The following is a 19,373-nucleotide window of genomic DNA, read 5'->3' as shown; positions in this document are numbered from 1 at the left end:
TCCTCCCCCTCCGGCAGGAGCAAAGGGACAAAGGGGCCGGAACAGAGAGGCTGGCCGCCCAGCCAGCGGCCCTGCCCACAGCAGCCTCTCATACAGGTTTTACAGGTCTGCTCCGAGGCGGGACACGTGGCCACAGCCATTAATTACAAATTGGTTCAGGGAAGGAAAGGCTGGAGGTGTCTCCCACCTCAGGAGGAAATTCCTGTTCTGTCCAGGATGGGCACGGAGCAAGCAGCAGGCTAGGAGGGAGAGCCCTGCTCTCCTCCAGTTCACAGGGTCATGCCAAGGGGGTGCTGCCTCTGAGCCTCACTTTCCCCATCTGTCAGCCAAGGGCTGGACTGGATCCCATCTAGGGGGTTTCTGATTCTGACAATAATAGCAATAACGAGACTTAACACGTGGCCGGCACCACACTGTCCTGTGTATTATCTCACTGAATCCTCCCAACAACACCGTGGGTCGGGTACTGTTACTGTCCTCGCTGTCTGGGTGAAGGGGCAGGAGAAGGAACAGGCAGTGCGGTGGCCCCGAGAAGTGCAGTAAACCTTGTCCTCAGGCAGGTAGTGTCAGGGCCTGTCCCCAACCTGCCTGACCCCAAATCCCTCCCGGGACTCCTGGTAAAACTTGCAGGTCTAGGATTATACGTTGATCTCCCAACTTTTCTTCATCAACTAAAAATAAAGAAAGAAATGTGTCCAGCATCTCAAAGACTTCTGGAGTAGCTCAGCCTGTGCAGACATCAGCTGAAGGACGGACAAGTCCGAGACTGGGTCTTTGTCTTTTTAATTTTTATGTATTGGTTTTTAGGGGGGCAGGGGAGAGAAAGAGATAGAAACGTTGATCTGTTATTCCAGATCATTGATGCACTCATTGGTTGATTCTTGTATGTGCCCTGACCGGGGATCGAACTCACAACCTCGGCGTATCGGACGATGCTCTGTCCAACCGAGCTACCCGGCCAGTGCCCACGTGGATCTGGGTCTTCATTCCAGGAGGTGGAGGGGGGTGAAGCAGGCGCCAAGCCCCGTCAGTGGAGACGCCACCTGCCCACCAACTCTATCAACACACGCACCCCTTCCCCACTTCTTCAGAACCCCACCCCACCAGTCATCTCCCCTCCTCCTGGACCCTCCATCTGGGGCAACAGCTCTCAACCTTGGCACCCTGACACCTCGGACTGGTCATTCTGGGTCATAGGGGCTGTCCTGTGGACGGTGGGAGGGTTAGCAGCATCCTTGGCCTTTCCCCACTAGACGGTAAAAGTACGGAGACCAGGGAACCTGGGGCAAGTGCCCATTCTGCCCCTTGGAGCATGGCGTTTGGTCAGCAACATAACCTCTCTCTAGTCCAGCCCCCTCCTCTGTAAAATGGGCATGGTGATGACAAGAAAGGACCTGATCCGAGGATCCCATGACATAACCCCTATGAGGGTCCCCCGAGGTGTTCAGCCAGCACCAAGGAAATGGTCACGGGCTGGGAGGAACAGCTATGTCCCCAGAGAAGATGAGCACAGCCGTGGAAGTCACCAGAGCTGGGTCTGATGTCTTCATGGACTGGGAACAGCACAGGTTAACTTTTGTCTGTGGACTTTGAGACCTGGTCCTGGTGGTCACATTGTCCAGTCCTTCGTGGGAAGACCCATGTCAGGGTGTGCTGTCTTTCATTAGATCGTCAGTTCCCAACCAGGGCAGTTTCACCCCCAGGGGACACTGGGTAAGGTCTGGAGACATTATTTTTTAATCACCCAAAGATATGTTCTTATTGATTTTAGAGAGAGAAGAAGGGAGAGGGGGAGAGAGAGAGAGAGAAACATCAGTGCAAGAGAGAAACAGTGATGTGAGAGAGAAACATCGATTAGCTGCTCTCCAGAATTATCCAGCCTAACATGTCAATGATACCTAGGTTGAGAGGCCGTGAGTCAGACTGATTAAACCCACTTGCTTTCCCTTTTTGCCTTGGCCACTAGGAAGCTCAGAGCAAAGTTTTATACTCAACTCCCATAGCTTCTCTCAGCCTAAGTTTCTGATTCTACTCCTTCCCCCACTCCCATCTTCAATTACTCTACGTCTTCCTTTATCCTTTCTTCAATAGGTCTATGGGATTTGGTCTCATTTTAATCATGTTTTATCATGATAGGGATACGTGGTATATAAACTAAGCACAATCTAACCCGTTTTTTAAGTGATTTTTAAAGTTCGGTATGATTTGAGTTTTGTTTATAACTTATTCCATCCTCTCAAGAAGACAAGCAGGTGAGGAAACTGGTCCGGCCGGCTGATCCCTGAGTAAACAGTGGAGCTGGGACTCACACATGAGAAAGACGAAATGTCAAAGAGGAAATAAATCATATTGATTTGTTTAGCTAGGGAATAATAATAACTCTTAATTCATTGTCCAAATTAACCAATTAATCCTCAGCTACCTATTTAAAAAGGACTCCGTTTCTTTTTTAAAGATGGGGAAACAACATCCGCAGTCTGGTTGACCTCTTAGGTGTCCTCATCCCAAAGCCAGTCTGGTTAACTCTGTGATCTCAGGCCACGGGACCCAGACAATCGGCACACGTGACGTTGTCGGACCATTACCAGGCCCCCTTCCATCCACCACTGCCTAATGGCAACACCATACATCAGAAACAGGTCTGTCCTTGTAATGGAATATTACCCAGCCCCAAACAGGAATGCAGTCCTGATTCATGCTACAATGTGGAGGACCCAGGAAAACGTTATGCTGAGTGAGAGAAGCCAGATGCTCAAGGGCACCTATGGTATGGTTCCATTTACAGGAAGTATTCAGAATAGGTAAATCTGTAGAGCCAGAGAGGCAATTAGTGGTTGCTTCGGGCTGGGGTCGGGGGAGAAATGGGTCCACAGCTTCCATTGGAGTAGAGACATGTTCTAGAGGTAGACGATAGTGATGGTTGGACAACAATCTGAATGTCTAAATGCCAGTCTTGTGCAGTTTAAGGTGGTTAAAACACGGTATGTTTTATGTATGTGTATTTCATCGCAAAAATTTTTTTAATCCTCACCTGAAGATATTTTTCCATTGATTTTTAGATAGAGTGGAAGGGAGGGAGGGGTAGAGAGAGAGAGAAAGAGAGAAACACTGATGTGAGAGAGACACATTGATTGGTTGCCTCTCGCAAGATCCCGACAAGAGCTGGGGATCAAACCTGCAACCCATGTACGTGCCATTGACTTGGAATTGCAGGCCAACACTCTAACTGTTGAGCCAAACTGACCAGGGCACGAATATTTATTTTTAAATGTAAAAAAAAAATGAAAGGAAGGAGGAAGGAATGGAGGGGAGGAGGGAGGAGGGAGAAAGGGAGGGAGGGAGGGAGGGAGGGAGGGAGGGAGGGTGGGAGGGAGGAAGGAAGGAAGGAAGGAAGGAAGGAAGGAAGGAAGGGAGGAAGGAAGGAAGGAAGGAAGGAAGGAAGGATCAGTCTGACTCTTTTGGGCCCTCCGTGCATGAACATCAACCAAAAGCAAGAAAAGAAGAAGAAGAAACAAACAAACAAGACTCGAACCCCTGGGACAGCTGAAGTCCTGCTGACGCTGGTGAGAACTGACAGGTGAAAACGCCTATCCGATCAGTGTGTCCAAGGGTTATTTTGTCTACACAACACAGCCCAGCTGACTCAAAGTTTGGGGTTTTGTTTGCTTCTCCTCGTTCCCACTGGCTGCTCTCACTTGGTGAACATGCAACTGGAGAATGACCAGGAACAAACAATATCCTTACTCAAGCCCAGGTTTCCAAATTGCCCAGTTAATAGAAAAGGGGGTGTTCTTTCTTGGAAGGGCCTGGTCGCAGAGACTTGGAGGCGAAGTGAGCTTTGGTGCCTCTCCAAGGCCTGGGAAAATGATGCCTACTAGTCTTCACCCTTCCCCGGGGCCGACAGAGGAGGCTTTTATAGAACAGGTGACAGGGGCTCATCACAGCAGCCACAGACGTCTCGGCCGGGGTGGCTGATGAAACTGGCCAGGTCCACACGAGGGAAGGTTATGCAGCTATTGCATATGCTGTGTGCAAACAGCCAGGCAGACAGAAACCAAGGACCTGAAGATCTATTTTCACAGAGACTGGAGTAAAGTGGCACTTGCACCCAGAGCGTCATTGCCAATGTAGGGACGGGGAAAATCCTGATGGCAAATGTACAAAAACGCGGGGCCCGACTCCGTCCGTGGTGGGCAGTCTTCTTCATTCGCGATACGTGCTTTGCAAAGAGCGAACGTTGCCTTTTTTCCCCCTTTCAAATATTTTCAGGGACTATATCAAGGGCCAGCCTTCCCTTTGAAATGGCTTCCAGCTGGCCAGCGGCCTAAACACGTCTTCCCTCTCCGCCTGTCACTGCAGCCGCAGTGGGGACATTCAGATCACAGGCGGAAGCTTCTGGGCCGCAGGCTGCTCCGGGCCACCTCCCAGAGATGCAGCCTGGGCTGAGAGCAGTGGAGAACGCCAGCCCTAGAGAGGCAGTGGGCGCTGGGGGACCCACGGCCGCCCTGCAGGAGGACCTTGCTCCTCTCCGCTGCCTGGCTCCCCCAGGATGGGTCTGCCCCAGCCAGGAGCGTCCTTCGCCGTCTCAGTGTGAGCAGTTGTACCTGAGTCTTCTCGCTGGTATTTCCACGCCTGCTCCTGCCGCTTACCTGGCCGTGGGTCCTTGGACAAGTCATCTGGATCACCAGTAAACACAGGTATTGTGCCCGTGAGAAGGAAATAGCAAGTCCTCAGGGCTTCCCAGGAAGCAACTGGCTCAGCCCCCCACACCCCTGATGCCCACCCCGGTTCCAGGGGATCTAAGTCTTGGCCCAGGAAATGGGAGGGTTGGTTCAGGAGGGTCTGTCCACGGCCCACTCCCACCCCCACCCTCTAGGACTTACTTTGCACAGAGGGGAAAGACTTGACCTCTGAAGGCCTCCCTCCATTTATTTACTATTTTTTTATCCTCACCCAAGGACACTTTTGCATTTATCCTCAGAGAGAGCGAGAGGGAGGAAGAGAAACATTGATGTGAGAGAGACACATCAGCTGGTTGCCACCCACATGACCCCAACCGGTGCTGGGGACAAACTGCAACCGAGGTACATGCCCTTAGCGGGAAGTGAACCCGGGACTCTGGTCCGCAGGCCGATGCTCTGACCGCTGAGCCAAACCAGCCAGGGCAGGACTCCCTCCATTTAAAGGGCTCCCGGTTCATTCCAAGGAAGCTCGGCTTTAATGCAGATTCCCAGCTTTCATGGGTGTCCATGAGCCCCGGGAAAGTGTTTGCCTTTCCAGGGAGTACGTTTGAATGGCCCGTATTTTGCCATTCGCAGCAACCCAACATCAGTCGACACCGGTGAGTCAATACAACCGGAAATGAAGAAAACCCAGATCGGCCCTTTCTGTCTCTGTTAGTCCGCCTCTTCCTTTCTGCGGACTTCGGCCAGGCCAGTCTTTAGGGCGCAGACGTGCCCTCATGCACATATGCAGGTGTGTGCACGCACACACACGGTGCCTCCTACAGCTTCGTGGAATCTTCCCCCACGTTAATGCATATATGAAACACACCTCCGTGAGCCTTCTCCATAACGCCCAGCCCTGGAAATGCAGAACGGAAGAAGGTTTCGAGGTCTGGAATCACGGCTGTAAGCTTAGGGACCGTCCGAGCCTGCAATTAAACAGAGGAGCACGCATAGGCCACAGGGGAAGTGACTCCCCCAAGGTCACACAGCGACTCCGTGCCGGAGCCCAAGTGGGGTCCCAGCCCCCTGGCTCCCAGTCCAGCACTGCCCCGAGAGGTACAGGCACAGAGGTCATGGTCCACGTTTCAAGGAGACAAATGCAACTTCTCCCTCCCCAAGGAGAGCCACTGAAGGGCATCTTTGCAAGCACCATTGGTACAAAAAGTTTTCAAAGCCTTTCCTAACCTAATATATGGAAAGAAATCTTTGGAGAGTCATTGCCCGTTAATCAGCCGTCAGCAGCGTTCTGAGGGTGGGGTGGGGGAGCATACAGGAGACTCCCTCATTTCCCAGAGCCTGTTTCCAGGGTTTCAAACACGCATTTAGCAGAACTAGTTACGTTGTGGGGCTTCCGAGGAAATGACAAAGCCTCCCACACCCTCAAATATTTTAAACCCGCACAATGGTCCCTCTGCTTTGTGCCTCTCACACTTCAGGGAGCATCAGGATCATCTGGAAGCTTCTTCAAACCCAGAGGCTGCCCCCCCCCCACTCAGAGGTCCTGATTCTGCAGGGCCAAGGTGAGGCCTGAGAAGCTGCATTCCTAACCCCGCTGGGTGATGCCGACGCTGCTGGCCCGGGACCGCCCTCGGACAGTCAACCTCCTAAGCCATGAAAGCTCTTTGAGTGGTTTGGACAAGGGGTGAAAAGACAGCTTGATTCATCCGGGAACAGGAAGATGCGGCAGCCACGCACGGGAATCCAAGTCAGGCAGGGGGATGGGCACCTGAGCTTTGCCGTAAACTCCAAGTGCCGCCAGTTCCTGCTGCTCCCTGGGGCTGGCACGAGGAGGGTGTCCCATCAATGTGTGTTTGTGGAAGCTGACTTTGTTGCTGGGTAGAGGTCATTCCCATCAGTGCTTCCCACTCAGTGGGTCACTCCGTGGAAAGGAAGGGACAGGCGGTGCAGGGTCGACGGACACATCAGGAGTGACCCCGGAATCTCAGTTCTTTGCTTTGACACTGGGTGGGGGCAGTTAGGTTTGGAGGTGTGAACACAGACCCGAAGTCTGTTTTCTTTCATGGTAATAACTTTCACTTGGATGTCCTTATTTTGACAAGTTATCGTTCTCATTGTAAAAAGATTTAGAAAATGCTTGGAGGCTCTTGGCCTATGGATAGCTCAGTTGGTTAGAGCATCGTCCCTGTATGTCAAGGTTGCAGATTTGATTCCCCGTCAGGGCATATGCAAGAATCAACCAATGAATGAGTGGAACAATAAGTCAAGGTTTCTCTCTCTCTCTCTCTCTCTCACACACACACACACACACACACACACAGGAGAAAATAAATATCCATCATCTCACCCCTTGGAAGTACTCACGGATCATTGGGGTACACCTTCTTCTGTGTTGTTTTTTCCCAACACATGCATATAATGTTTTTGAGGTAGAATCATGCTGTTTTGGAAGCTGCCTTTTTTCACTCAATGCTTCACAAACATTTGTCAGGTCTTTAAAATTCTGAGAGGTAGTTCAGTTAAGAACACCAACCCTGGAGTTGTACCATGGACCAATTACTTAACCCCTCCATGCTTCATTTTCCCATCAATACAATTGGGATGATAATATTAGTAGTTACCTCAAACAGTTGTCGCAAGGGTTAAATGAGTGAATGTCTGTAAAGCACTTACTAAGTTGCTAGCATGGACCAAGGAGACATTATGTTGCCTCTTATGATGTATCTTTGTGATGGCCCCAGAGTATTCCATTATATGGATGTTTCAAAATATCTGTCAGTATCCCTATTGTTAAAGCTTTGTCTAGTCTTCCCTATTATTTAAAAAACAAAAACAAAAAAACAACTGTGATAAACATACTTATATCTCTGCACACATGTGTGATAAATTCCTGGGAGGACAAAGTGATATCCCAAGGATGGTTCTAAACATTTTAGAGCTTTTGAAATATAGCTTCCAAGCTGTCCTTCAGGACGATGGTACTAATTTACTCTTTCACAAACAGTATATCAGGGTCCCAGCTTCCAGAACCGTCAACAAAACCCTGAATATCATTTCCTCTCTTACAGGGGCCATTCTGATGGGCGAGCATGGCATCTCACCGTTTCAATTTGCTTTTCTTAGGTGTTTGGTAAGACTGATGATTTTTCATATGTTTCTAGCCTTCGGGGATGACTTTAATCAATTGCCTGTCCATGGCCTTTGCCTAGGGGTTGTTCATCATCCTTATTGATTTGCAAGAGCTCTTTATATAGCAAAGACTTTAGCCCTCTGCAGCAGGGATGTAGAGAGTATTTTCTCCAGTTTGTCATTGACTTCTCAATTTTATTTTCACTGGCTTCTTTTCCTGGTATGTTACTTTGTTGCCATCAGATTCATTTGGTAACCAGCCGGGGAAGCCACAGCTTCCTCCCCAGTCAGCATCTTCCCTGCCAAGTACCATCTGCCCGGGGCCCTTTTAAGTGTGTAGCCTGGAGCTGCCCCTTTGATTTACTGCTCCCTACTAATGAAAAACCTCAGATTGGAAAGTGGTCGATCAGGTCTTTCCAGAAGTCCTAGATGACCCCAAATCTGCTGGGCTCCTACCCCTGCTGGCTGCACAGGTCACAGGTCATCACGCCCCAGTGACCCCCAAAAAGGGATAACTCAAGCCCCCTGGTGATAACAGTTGATGCCAGCCAACTGCTGGCTTCTCTAAATGTCCCTGATCATTTTTGGTGGAATGCAAGTTATAGCCCAGGACTGCAAGAGAAAAAATAATGTTCAGTTGCAGATAAGTGATAAAAGCTGCCCCTTACTGAGCCCTAAGTGCCAGCCACTGGAGTTCTGCTATTTCTCCAGCAACCCCCACAAGGCAAGTATTACTGCGCTCACTTCTTAAATGTGACAGCGGAACTTCAGAGAGGTTAAGTAACTTGCCCCAGGAAACCCAGCTTGTGGAGGCTGAAAAAGATGGAGTTCGGCATCTGTCAAAGTCTATGTCCTCCTGCAGAGCCCACTAGCCTCTCACCCCAGCTGTGTCAGCCACTTGCTCTGTGACACCAGGAAAAGCACTTCACCACCCTGATCAGTTTGCCTTCATCTGGGGATAATAATAACCTGGCTTGTACCACTCAATATTGAGGCGAGAATCAAATTTTTAAAACACAAGCAGGAATACCCTATAAACTGTAACAGGGTTTAACAAAGAGGCTAATAGCACCTTTGTTCACGGGATGTAACTGTTTATTCACTCACAACTTCACAATTTATATCATCTTGTATAATCATACATAGATAGATATTTACATTTACAGGACCGGTCACCAACCCCCTTCCCACCCCCATATTCATCCATTCTTTCTCCTGGGTGGGGGGAGGCAGACTGTGTCTGTGACCTCCAGGAGTCCACACTAATCCAGATGTGCACACATACACACATGGGCAACACCTTGCACACACGTACACACACACACACACACACACACACACACGTTCTCTTTTCCATTCAAGTGCCTTTCTCTTCCATGTCTTTGAACTGATCTCCAAGGTCTCAGAGGCGCGGAATCTTGAGTTCAGGTGAAACCAGAAGCCCACACCTTCCCCCTGCTCCAGGAAGCCCAGGCTGCCTGACACAGGGCAAGTCCGAGTTCACCGGAGTCGCAGCTGGGATCATGGGGAGCAGAGCTCTGCCCTTTGGGACGTGGCAGCTGGAAGAACCCCCACTGCTCCCAGGCAGAGCACCCGCAGAGGCACCCCGAGGCCATTCAAGATCCCACCGTGGCTGATTAGATTCTTTTTTTTGCCTTTAAACCCACACCCCCTGGGTCAATAAGGACAAATCTTTTTTTTTTTTTCATCCTCACCCGAGGAAATTTTTCCATTTTTTGTTCAGGTAGAGTGGGAGGGAGAGAGAGGAACAGAGAGAGAGAGAGAGAAACATCGATGTGAAAGGGACACATTGAGTGGCTGCCACCCGCACAACCGACCAGGGCCGGGGACAAACTGCAACCGAGGTACGCGCCCTTAGCGGGAACCGAACCCGGGTCTCTCTGGACCGCAGGCCGATGCTCTAACCGCTGAGCCAAACCGGCCAGGGCGGACAAATCTTAAAAACGTTATGTTGGGCCCTAGAGGGTGGGGCTCAGTTGACTGGGCATCGTCTTGTGCACTGAGAGGTCACTGGTTTGATTCCTGGTCAGGTCGTATGCCCGGCTTCGGGCTCAATCCCAGTGGGGGGAGGGGGCATGCAGGAAGTAGCTGATCAGTGTTTCTCTCTCTCCCCCTCTCCCTTCCGTTCTCTCTAAAACAATCAATAAAACATATATATTTTTAAACAACACATTATGTTGGACAAGAAAAGCAAGTTTCAGCATGGCCCACAGTATAGCATATATAAACTGTAGAGACTACATATTTTAATGTACATATGTAGTATGACTAGAAAAGCATGTCTGTTCATTTCCTGCAGCTGCCATGAGACATTTCTACAAACTTGGTGACTTGAAACAACAGAAGGTTATTCTCTACTAGTTCTAGAGGTCAGTCCTAAATCATACTATCACTGGGCCAAAATCAAGGTGTCCCGGGGAGTGCTCTCTCCCTCCAAGGACCATCCGTTCCTTCTTCCAGCTTCTGGTGGCTGCCAGCATTCCTTGGCTTGTGGCCACATCACTCCAATCTCTGCCTCCATGGTCACAGCACTTTCCCCTACTCGGGGTCAAATTCCCCTTTTCTTCTCTCTAACAAGGACACCTGGGATGGCATTTCAAGCCCACCCAGATAACCCAGGGTTACCTCCCCATCTCCAGATCCTTAACTTAGGCCCATGGCCAAAGACTCTTTTACATTTTAAGATGACGTTTACAGGTTCCAGGGATTAAGACCTAATGTCTTGGGGGCCATTGTTCAGCCTCCCACAGCAATATATAGACGTGATATGCGCCAAATCCATGATTGTGGTTTCTTCTGGGAGAAAATAAAGAAACTGAGGTCAGGGAGGGGCACGTGAGGGTGTGTGCTATGTCTGTAAGTGTCCATTCTATTATAATTCTATGTGAAATAGTTAATCATTTTAAAACATGTTAAGGTCTGCCAGCTCCTGCCTGTGTGACCCTGGGCAATTTATTTCACATTTCAGGACTTTTATCATCTGTAATATGGAGACACTGGTACCTACTTCCTGGATGTATCTGAGCATTTAATAATGTGATATATGCCAAGTGCCCAGCAAGTGTCTGGCTTGTCATAAGACCAAGTCACCATTATTATTATTGTCGCCTTTCTGAAACTGAAGAGCATTATCTTCAGCACACACACACACACACACACACACTCACACACACCTTCCAAAGCGAGAAAAATAAGTTTTTCTGCTCCAAGCCCTGGTTTCTGAAATTCAGCAATGGGGGGGGGGGGGTGCAGGCGAGCTGAAAGCGACAATGGCAGAAGTGGGGTGGGGCCCCTTTGCAAAGGCACTTTTTGATCTGCTATAACTGCCACTATAGAGAATAAGATGGAACTCATTTTTATGATGAAGGAATTAATGGTTATGGAGAGAATCGAGTTCAGGTGGAAGACTTGAATCCAAAAAAGGGAATAAAGCCTTGAAATTCAAATGAAAAATTATTATATAAGCATAAAGGAAACCTATTTTACACCTGTAAGACTAAATGTATAAATATGAACTGACTGCTCCCTCTGGGAAATGGGGATTGTGCTTTTAATTCACCTAGACAAATAGGCAGTGCCGGCGTCCTTCCGCCTGCACATTCCAACGAGGACCCGTGCCCGCTGGGCACTCCCGCACTGGCCTCCTCCGCAGGCGGAAGCCCTCTGGCTTCTCCACAGCCCCTAGGAGGCAGGTGGGTTCCTGCAAACGCCTTGGACAAGGTCATCTCAAAGGTTCCCTCCCAGCTCTAGCCTTCTGTGGTCCTGCAGCCCCGCCCCCCACGGGCCCCTGTGTTATCCTAGGGTCCTTAGAATGTTTCCATTTCATTCATTCAATCAATAGCATCTTTTGAGGGCCTGCCATGTGCCCATCTCTGTGCTCAGTGCTGGTTCATTTCGTTTACAGAAGGGGAAACTGAGGCAGCAAGCAAAGAAATGGGAGCTAGAAAGAGGCAGACTTTGGAGTCAAGGAGGCCTAAGTTAAAATCTCTTTCCTATCACCTGATACTCTTTGACCTTGAACTCGTCTCAGTTTGACCTTGGGCCTTCCTGAGTCTCAGCTTCTCCCTCTGTAACACAGAGATGCTAGTATCCATCATACAGGGTGATGCTGAGATTATACAGCCTTGCTGTTGGATGCCTGGCATGGGGTGGGTGTTCAAAAAGACTGGTTATTAATATTGGTTCCAAGGTCAAGAGTACTATGGCCATTCAACTTAGTTCTTTACTGAGCACCTTCTGTGTTCTTCTAGACACTGAGCCCAGCCATGGAGCTGCAGGGATGCGTGCCCAACCGGTTGGTCCCAGGAGCCGGCAGGAAGCAGGACCAGGCACCAGGCATCCCTGCTACTTACTACAGCACAGGTGAGCCATGTTCTGAGTTCCATCTGAGCATGCACATCTGTGTCATATGTGACACAGCAAAGGTTCAATATGGTGGCAAATCACTGACCTCACAAGATTCAAGCCCAGGTCTCCTAACCTTTTACCTGCTTGCACTGCAGCCAATAAATATTTATTGAGCATCTACTATGGAATGTAGGCGACAACTGCTGTACCCAGGGAAGAGCCCTCCTGCTGAGTGGGCTCATGATAGAGGGGGCGGCTTCCCAAAGAGAGAAGGAAGGACTAGCCCTGGGGACCAAAGGAACCCAATTCCATCAGCTTTCCCTTAGCAACAGGCCAATGTGAGGTGTGGACCAAGCAACGTTTGATTTTTTTCAACCTAATTCCCATCCCACCCTACCCCTCAAAAAGCTTGGGGGCATGGAGGGAAAGTTCCTCTGAGCTGTGAGCCTCTCTGGACAGCCAGAGCTCCGGGCCAGCCGGCGCTAGGCCCCGCTACCCACCCCCAACCTTTGATTCGTTTAATGAAAATGCTTTGCCAGTTCCATAGATGTTCGGCTGCGATAAGGTAATTGTCCAAGGGCGCAGTCTACAACCCATTAACGCTGGACCCGGTGCAAATTGAACTTGGAGAAGTGATCTGAAGGGGCCAGAGAAGGCAGCCCAGTGAGATCCGACACTTGGTCTTTTGTTCAGGCATCTGGGAGCTTAGGAGGAGGTTTCCAGTGGTTCCAGGAAACAAATGCCCATTGTACGCACACCTCCACCTCCTCACATCTGTGTGTACGCACATGTGTCCTATGCACACACATGCATACGTGCACATGTATATACACAGGCACACTCACCTGCTCATATACTCTCATACAGGTACGTACATGCTCTCAGCCTCACATGCCTACTTGCACAGTCCGGTGCACACACAGTCACTTCTACCCTCTGGAGCACCGGGGCCAGATTCAGGGGGCATTCTTCTACTGGGGGCCTTTCCCACGCCAGAGGTGGAAAGAGGGATTACCAGGCAGAGGAAAGGCTTATCCAGGTGTTGGGGAACATGCTGTGAAGAAGGCCTTGCCTGCGATTCTGAAAGCCAGTGGGAAACAGTCCGCAAGAAGGAAAACCCAGAGGAGGAAGGGGAGGCAGTCCCAGCAGCCAGCCACCTGGCAGGGTGGGCATCTGGGCACCTGCCACGTCTCCCTCTAAGTTTGAAGCTCACAGTCTTTATTTCCAGAACTTCAGGAGCTATGAGGCTCCCAGGACCAGCCTGAGGAGAAGGAAGAAGAGCAGAGAAAGGAGGAAGGAGGAAGAACAAGAGGAGGAAGGAGAAGAGGAGGAGGAAGGGCTGGGGAGAAGGAAGAAGACTCGGGGAAATCCCATTTAGCAGTGGACCTGGGAGAAGCCAGATTATTATTATTGCCGTTGCTATTTACCTCGAGCACCGGAACCCAACACAGTCTATTTTCTTTTTCTGGGAAAATAAAAACGTCAAAGGAAGAAAACATTGCAGTTTCCCTTTCCTTCCTGCTCAGGTTTGGGCAGATATTTCAAGGTCTCTCTTTGAAGAGTGCTACTTCTTAAGAGAGAAATAAGAAGAAAAGATTGGGGGAGTGTGGAAAGGTGTTCTTTTCCAAGAGTGCCTCTTCGAACACGGCACTGAGGCATTCCAGCATCCGGAACCTGGAGCGAGCCTCCAGAGCGTCCTTTGTTCATGGATATTCCGTTTCTCTCCCCACCCCCACGCCGCCCCCTCCTCTCTCATTATCAAACATTTGAAGACTGAATAATTCCATTTGTGCATGTCTTGGGCTGGAGCCTCTGAAAATGCAAAAGGCCCCACTGAAATCAAAACCCCTGGTTTTCAAGGTGGATTTATCACCCTTTAAAGGAAGGTTTATTGGGCAATTGCATTCAAAAAGTGTTCATTGCAGAGATGTGAAATAAGGAGTGTCCTCCTCCTGGGGCTGGGGAACGGGCCACTGGGCACTTGGGGGCAGGGAGAAGGGAGCCCCAGCAGCAGTAGTGGTAGACAGTGGTTGTCTCACCTTCCATCACTTACAGTCGGGACGGGAGCAGCCAAAGAAAGGCCAGCTTCCCCAGCTGATGGCAGCCTGGGGTCTCGCTCCTAGATCCTTGGGCCTATGTTTTTCTTTCCCAGTTTAATTGGGTTTGGAGGATTCGATTTAGGAACTTGGGAGAAATAATTTCTATGAACCCTGTTGTTGCCCTGAAAAATGAAGGGTGTGTGTTTGGGGCAAGATCTCAGTACAGACAGAGAGAGGTGGAGGTAAGGAACAGTTATCCCACCAGAGACTGCTGGCACAGGGGCGACTTTTGGGGGGGGGGGGTGCTGGAATCAGGCTGGGCTGGGCCCGGAGATGCTCCTCTAGGAACAGCCCCAAGTAGACTCCAAGCAGAGAAGCGGCCCCTCCGGAGGTCTTTGCCCCACCCCAAGGGGACCAAAGGGCTCTCCCAGGGATTCAGGTCTGAGTTACAGCCCACAGCGCCAAGAGGGCTGGACATACCTCAGGAAACCATGGAGATGGGGGAGGCGGTGGACAAGGAACAGACTGAGAGAGGCAACTGCTGGGAGAAGTCAGAAAGGCAGGAGGAAAGAGAAAGAGACAATACAAGATGGAAGGCCCTGTGAGACACAGAGACAGAGTGTGGGGCACAGAGACAGACAGAAAAGTGTGTGTTATGTGTGTGTGAGAGAGAGAGAAAGAGAGAGAGGAGGGAGGGGGGAAGAAGCAGGGAGAGACACAGAGAGAACAGGATGAGGGGCCAAAAGGGAAACTCTCCAAGCCAAGCCCAACCCGACACCCACACCAACCCAACAGCAGCTGAAGGTGCCCCTCCGCGCTTACAGCAGCGATTGGAGGTCTTAGAAGTCCATTAATGTCTCTTTGGGGGTGAATTGGGGCAAGGAGGTGAGCAAGAGGAACTGGGAGGAGGGGGAAAATTTCCCTCACCTCTGTCTGCAGCCGCCCCAGTTCCCAGGTGAACCCCCCTTTCCCCCTGCAGGATGTGAAATCGCCATTTCACCCCGCCACACTTCTTAATTGTTACAAAAATCATTTGTGAAATTGGTCTCCAACAGGCGAGAAAGGCCACGCTCATTCCGACAGACACCCCTTCCTCCCCCTCGCCTGCCCCATAGGACCCCACGGAATCCCAAGCTGTGAGAACGTGGGGTTGGCGCCACCAGCGCCAGGTTTGCCGGGGGTGGGGGTCCCTTGCTACTGGAGCCACAGCTCCAAGTCTGCTGCCAGAGGGGCAGGAACTGTGCCAAGGTCAGGTGGTCTCAGATCGCCTGAGGTCCAGCGTGCTCAGCAGCAGCTGACTGGTGGGCCCCGAACCCAGGGGTCCTGCTGATGCCCGTCCCACCCGCTTCCTTAGATGTGTCCAGAGGAGGGACAGAGTCTTCACAGGTCTTTTCTCCCCGGGGACTGACCTAAACAACTCTTACACCTTCTTGAGGGCACTCGGAGCTACCCTAAGGCACCATGGAAGAGATCCCAAAGCATAAACACACACTCAGACTGGGCTGCAGCCCCAGCAGACCTACACACCAACCAGCTTCACCTACACACAGACACACTGGCTGGTCCACCCACACTACAGAGAAGAGATACCTCAAATTCTTCCAAGCCAAGAGGGAAATCAGTGATCGATGAATGAATGAATGAATGAATGAATGAATGAATGAAAAAAGGACAATATATGTGATATATCTTTGTGCATTACATACATATATGAAGGTATATGTCTACATATATGTACATGAAATATACAGCCACCTGGGGGTCTAGGCAGGCCAGACCCTCCAGCAAGATGAGATGTAAAGGGAATTCAGTCTAATTCATCTTTCCCAGACACATACACACTATGGCTTGAAATTTCATCTCTTAATCTCTCCTGGGGGCAGTGGGTATAGTGGAGTGGCACCTCCGATGAAGAGGGGGAACCAGAAAACCTTGTATAGCCCCTATAACTCAGGCAGCCTGGCACCCTGGTCTGGGCACAGCACCCTGGTGCTCCCTTTTAAATTCTAAAGCTACTTGGCCTCCCCCTTTCAATTCTGGGGCCACCGGAAGGGGTGGGTTTAATCGCTTTTCAGTAGGCTCCCCTTCCTAGAGGCCTCCCCCTCCCCTCAAGAGCCTGAGAAGCCCCCGGTGCTGCGAGAGCGGAGAGGAGGGAGCGTGTCACATGCTGAGAGGGCAAAGGTCACAGGTGAGGAAAAGGGGAGGGGAGGGGGCACAGTGGGGCCAGCCTGAGGAAAGCCCCCCAGGCCAAGACCAGGCTGACCCCAGCGCCGGGAGGGGGCGGGCAGGGGGCGGGCTGGTGGGTTTGGGCGAGTTTGGGGGCTGGGTTTATTTTATTGTATTTTGCCTGCAGCGCGGGGCTGGAGACGCTCTTTCCCCGGGGAGACAAAAGGCCTGCCGTCGCGGCGTCCTGCCCCGCTGGGAGGGCGTTTCGCCCCCGGGACTCAGTGTCCGAGGCTGGGGCGTCTGGTCACGCTGGCCCAGGAAGCGAAGAATTTCGGGACCTCTGATCACCCCACCCCCAACTCCTGACCGTTCAATCCGGGCATTGCCTCCTTCGCATTCTGAGCGGAGGAGCTCCGAACTGATGAGCTCAGGGTGGTACCAAATGCTGCTGACGCGCTCCCTCCCTCCCACCCCTCTGGACCCTCCGATCCCGGGCACCCGCTTGCGGTGCAGCCTCAGGAACCGGACTACCTGCTGGAAAGGGTCCGGGTGTGGCCTGGGAGCCGGAAGAGGAGGACGGGTTTTAACCGACTGGAGTCGGACAGGGATGGGGGAAGGGGAGGGGAGGGGAGGAAGAGATGCGTCCTTAACGCTGGGCAGACCCAGTTTTCTAAGTACTAGACCCTGCCGAGTCCCTTTGGGCTTCTCGGAGCTGCGGGAGGCCGGGCCAGAGCCGGACACTCGGGCTCTGACAGTATTTCAGAGAAAATCATAAATCGCTCCTTGAAGGCACCCGCGGCCCTACTCGCGGAAAATTCAGTGTGTGAATGAAATGAAGGAGACGAGGTGAAATACAGTGGACTGTGCCCCTGGGAGGCCAGAGAAAAGGCGAGAGTCCAGAGGAGCCACCAGCCGGAGGCAGACATTCCCATGCAGCCGAGAGGGGCCGCGGGCGACCAGGGGGCTGGGCGCTCCGGGGACCGGCCCATTCGTCAAACCAAGACACTTGGACAAAGTTAGCCCCCTCCCGGCTCCCTCCTCCCTCGACCCCCGGCCTTTGCTCCCTCTGTTTTAACGGGCAGTTCAAATTCTCCCCCCAAAACCAAGTCGAGTCGGGGATTAGAAAAGAGAAAAAATATTCGTTGGCGACTTCTTTTCGTTATTGGTTGTCGGCTACCTTCCGCCCGGGCCCCCTTCCCTCCTCATAAATAAAAGAAAAGTCCGAACCTATCAGATCTCGTTCGCCGCCTCCTTCTCCTCCTCCTCCAGTTGAGCACTTTTGCACAACTTACCCAGAGAATCACTGGCCCCCTCGCTTTCCCTCGTCACCCCCTGACGCCTCCCCTCACGCCCCGAAACCCCAGAGGCACCTTCTTCCCTCCCCAAGCGTCCCGGGGGCGGGGGTGTGGAAGCTTCTGGGTTAGGGAGTAGGAGTGTGGTCTGGAGAAAGGCGTGGAGAGGAGGGGCGGGAGCGAGAGCGAGGGAATAAATATATAAATAAATACGAAAAAGAATCCAGTCTGCAGCCTCCCGGCGCAGAAACTTTGGCCCGGAGCGCGAGAGCGCGGCGCTCGCCAGTCTCAGGCTGGGGGCCCTGACTCTGGCCGCCTCCCCCGGGTCTGCCGGGCGCATCCGCCCGCACAACTTCTGGCCCAACGGAGCGGGCAGAGGCGGACTTGGGGTTGGTGTGTTTGTTTGTTTGAACTTCCTTGTCGCCACCTTCCCTCCCCCAACCTCCGCCCCCACCTCACCCCCCTCCCCAGCTTCTGGACGCGTTGACTGCAGCCGGGGGTGGGGGGGTGGGGGTAGGCAGTGTGTGGGGAGGGGATCGGGAAGAGGTTAAAAAAAAAAAGAAAAAAAGAAGAAGAAGAAGAAGAACGAAAGAAAGAGATCGCAGCAGGGGTGAAGGCAAAGGACGGGAAGCGATTTTTGCGGACTCCGGAGTCGTCCCCGGCGCGCGCGAGAATGGCGGCCCTTCCCGGCACAGTACCGAGGATGATGCGGCCGGCGCCCGGGCAGAACTACCCCCGCACCGGGTTTCCTCTGGAAGGTAAGGGCGCGGGGCTTGCCTCGTCTCGCTCCTCCGCCGGGAACTCCAGGTCCTCGGAGAGGTGGCCATCTCCAGGGGTGGTGGCGGCGCCGGCGACAGCACGGAGGTCCCCTTCTCTTCTAGGTCCAAGTCCGGGCGCCAGACCCAGGAAGTTTCTGGGACCGACACTTGTCCGGTTTTGCTTTGGTTTCACTGACCCTCGGCCTCAGCTTCACGGGTCGTGGGCTCTGGCCATTACCCGCAGAGTTAAATGCGTAGATTTGGACTCCTAGTCAATTTCAGGTCGTAGTGATTTCAGTTCTTTCCACTGCTTTTGGATACTCTTTTCCCCCTCAGATACCTTCTCGACTCTCAGCGTTCATCCGCCACGGGCTTTCTACTCCTGTTTTGAATTATTATTTTCACCCCGGGATGTTCTTCCGATCCCTTTTATTTCGAAATAGCGACAAGGTGTGATATTTTCTATGTAAGGAGTAAGGGCTATTTTCTTCTTCCAGAGCAACACTCCTGCTTTTTGGGTCTGGGGAAGAAAAAAAAATTATTGGAAATGATAAATAGGAACGAATTTCCACCCTCTCCCAAACTTTTCACTCGGGCTTCCGAACTCCGGAAATCTCCCAGGAGAGAACTTCCAGATGGCAAGAGGGCACCCCGACGTGCAGACGAGGGGAAGTGTTCGTTTTGCAATGTGTCCTCCCGAAATCTCCAGCACCGGGGTGAGCAGAGTGGACGGGCCGTGGACCGACTCCCGGTTGGAGAGCGTGCTGGGAGCCCGCCGCCGGGACCCTTCCCGGCCTTTTTGTTTTGTTTTCTTTTTCAACGAATGGAAGGTCTTCCACCTGTCAACTGGGAGATCATGCAGCTCCCGGAGGAAGATAGCCCAGGGTTTCTTAGAGACGTGGCTCGGGATAGGTGCGACTTTTATTTTTTAATTAC

General features: G+C 51.7%; 1 protein-coding gene across 4 annotated transcripts in view; it reads left to right on the top strand.

The window, feature by feature from the left end:
• Positions 1-18,005: 18,005 nt before the first annotated feature.
• Positions 18,006-19,373, top strand: part of PAX7 (paired box 7) — a 96,600-nt gene continuing 95,232 nt past the window's right edge. For 2 of the 4 annotated variants that reach the window (XM_036256590.1, XM_036256589.1), the window contains exon 1: positions 18,006-18,437. In XM_036256590.1, coding sequence (XP_036112483.1) covers positions 18,353-18,437 — 85 coding nt within the window. In that variant the 5' untranslated portion in view covers positions 18,006-18,352. The remainder of the gene's footprint in view (positions 18,438-19,373) is intronic. The other 2 variants (XM_036256587.1, XM_036256588.1) reach the window with 2 other exon arrangements.

The sequence above is a fragment of the Molossus molossus genome, unplaced genomic scaffold (genome assembly GCF_014108415.1).
Source record: "Molossus molossus isolate mMolMol1 unplaced genomic scaffold, mMolMol1.p scaffold_m16_p_12, whole genome shotgun sequence".
In the NCBI taxonomy this organism is placed as follows: domain Eukaryota; kingdom Metazoa; phylum Chordata; class Mammalia; order Chiroptera; family Molossidae; genus Molossus; species Molossus molossus.
The sequence above is the reverse complement of the archived record's forward strand: the minus strand, read 5'-3'. Positions and strand labels throughout refer to the sequence as shown.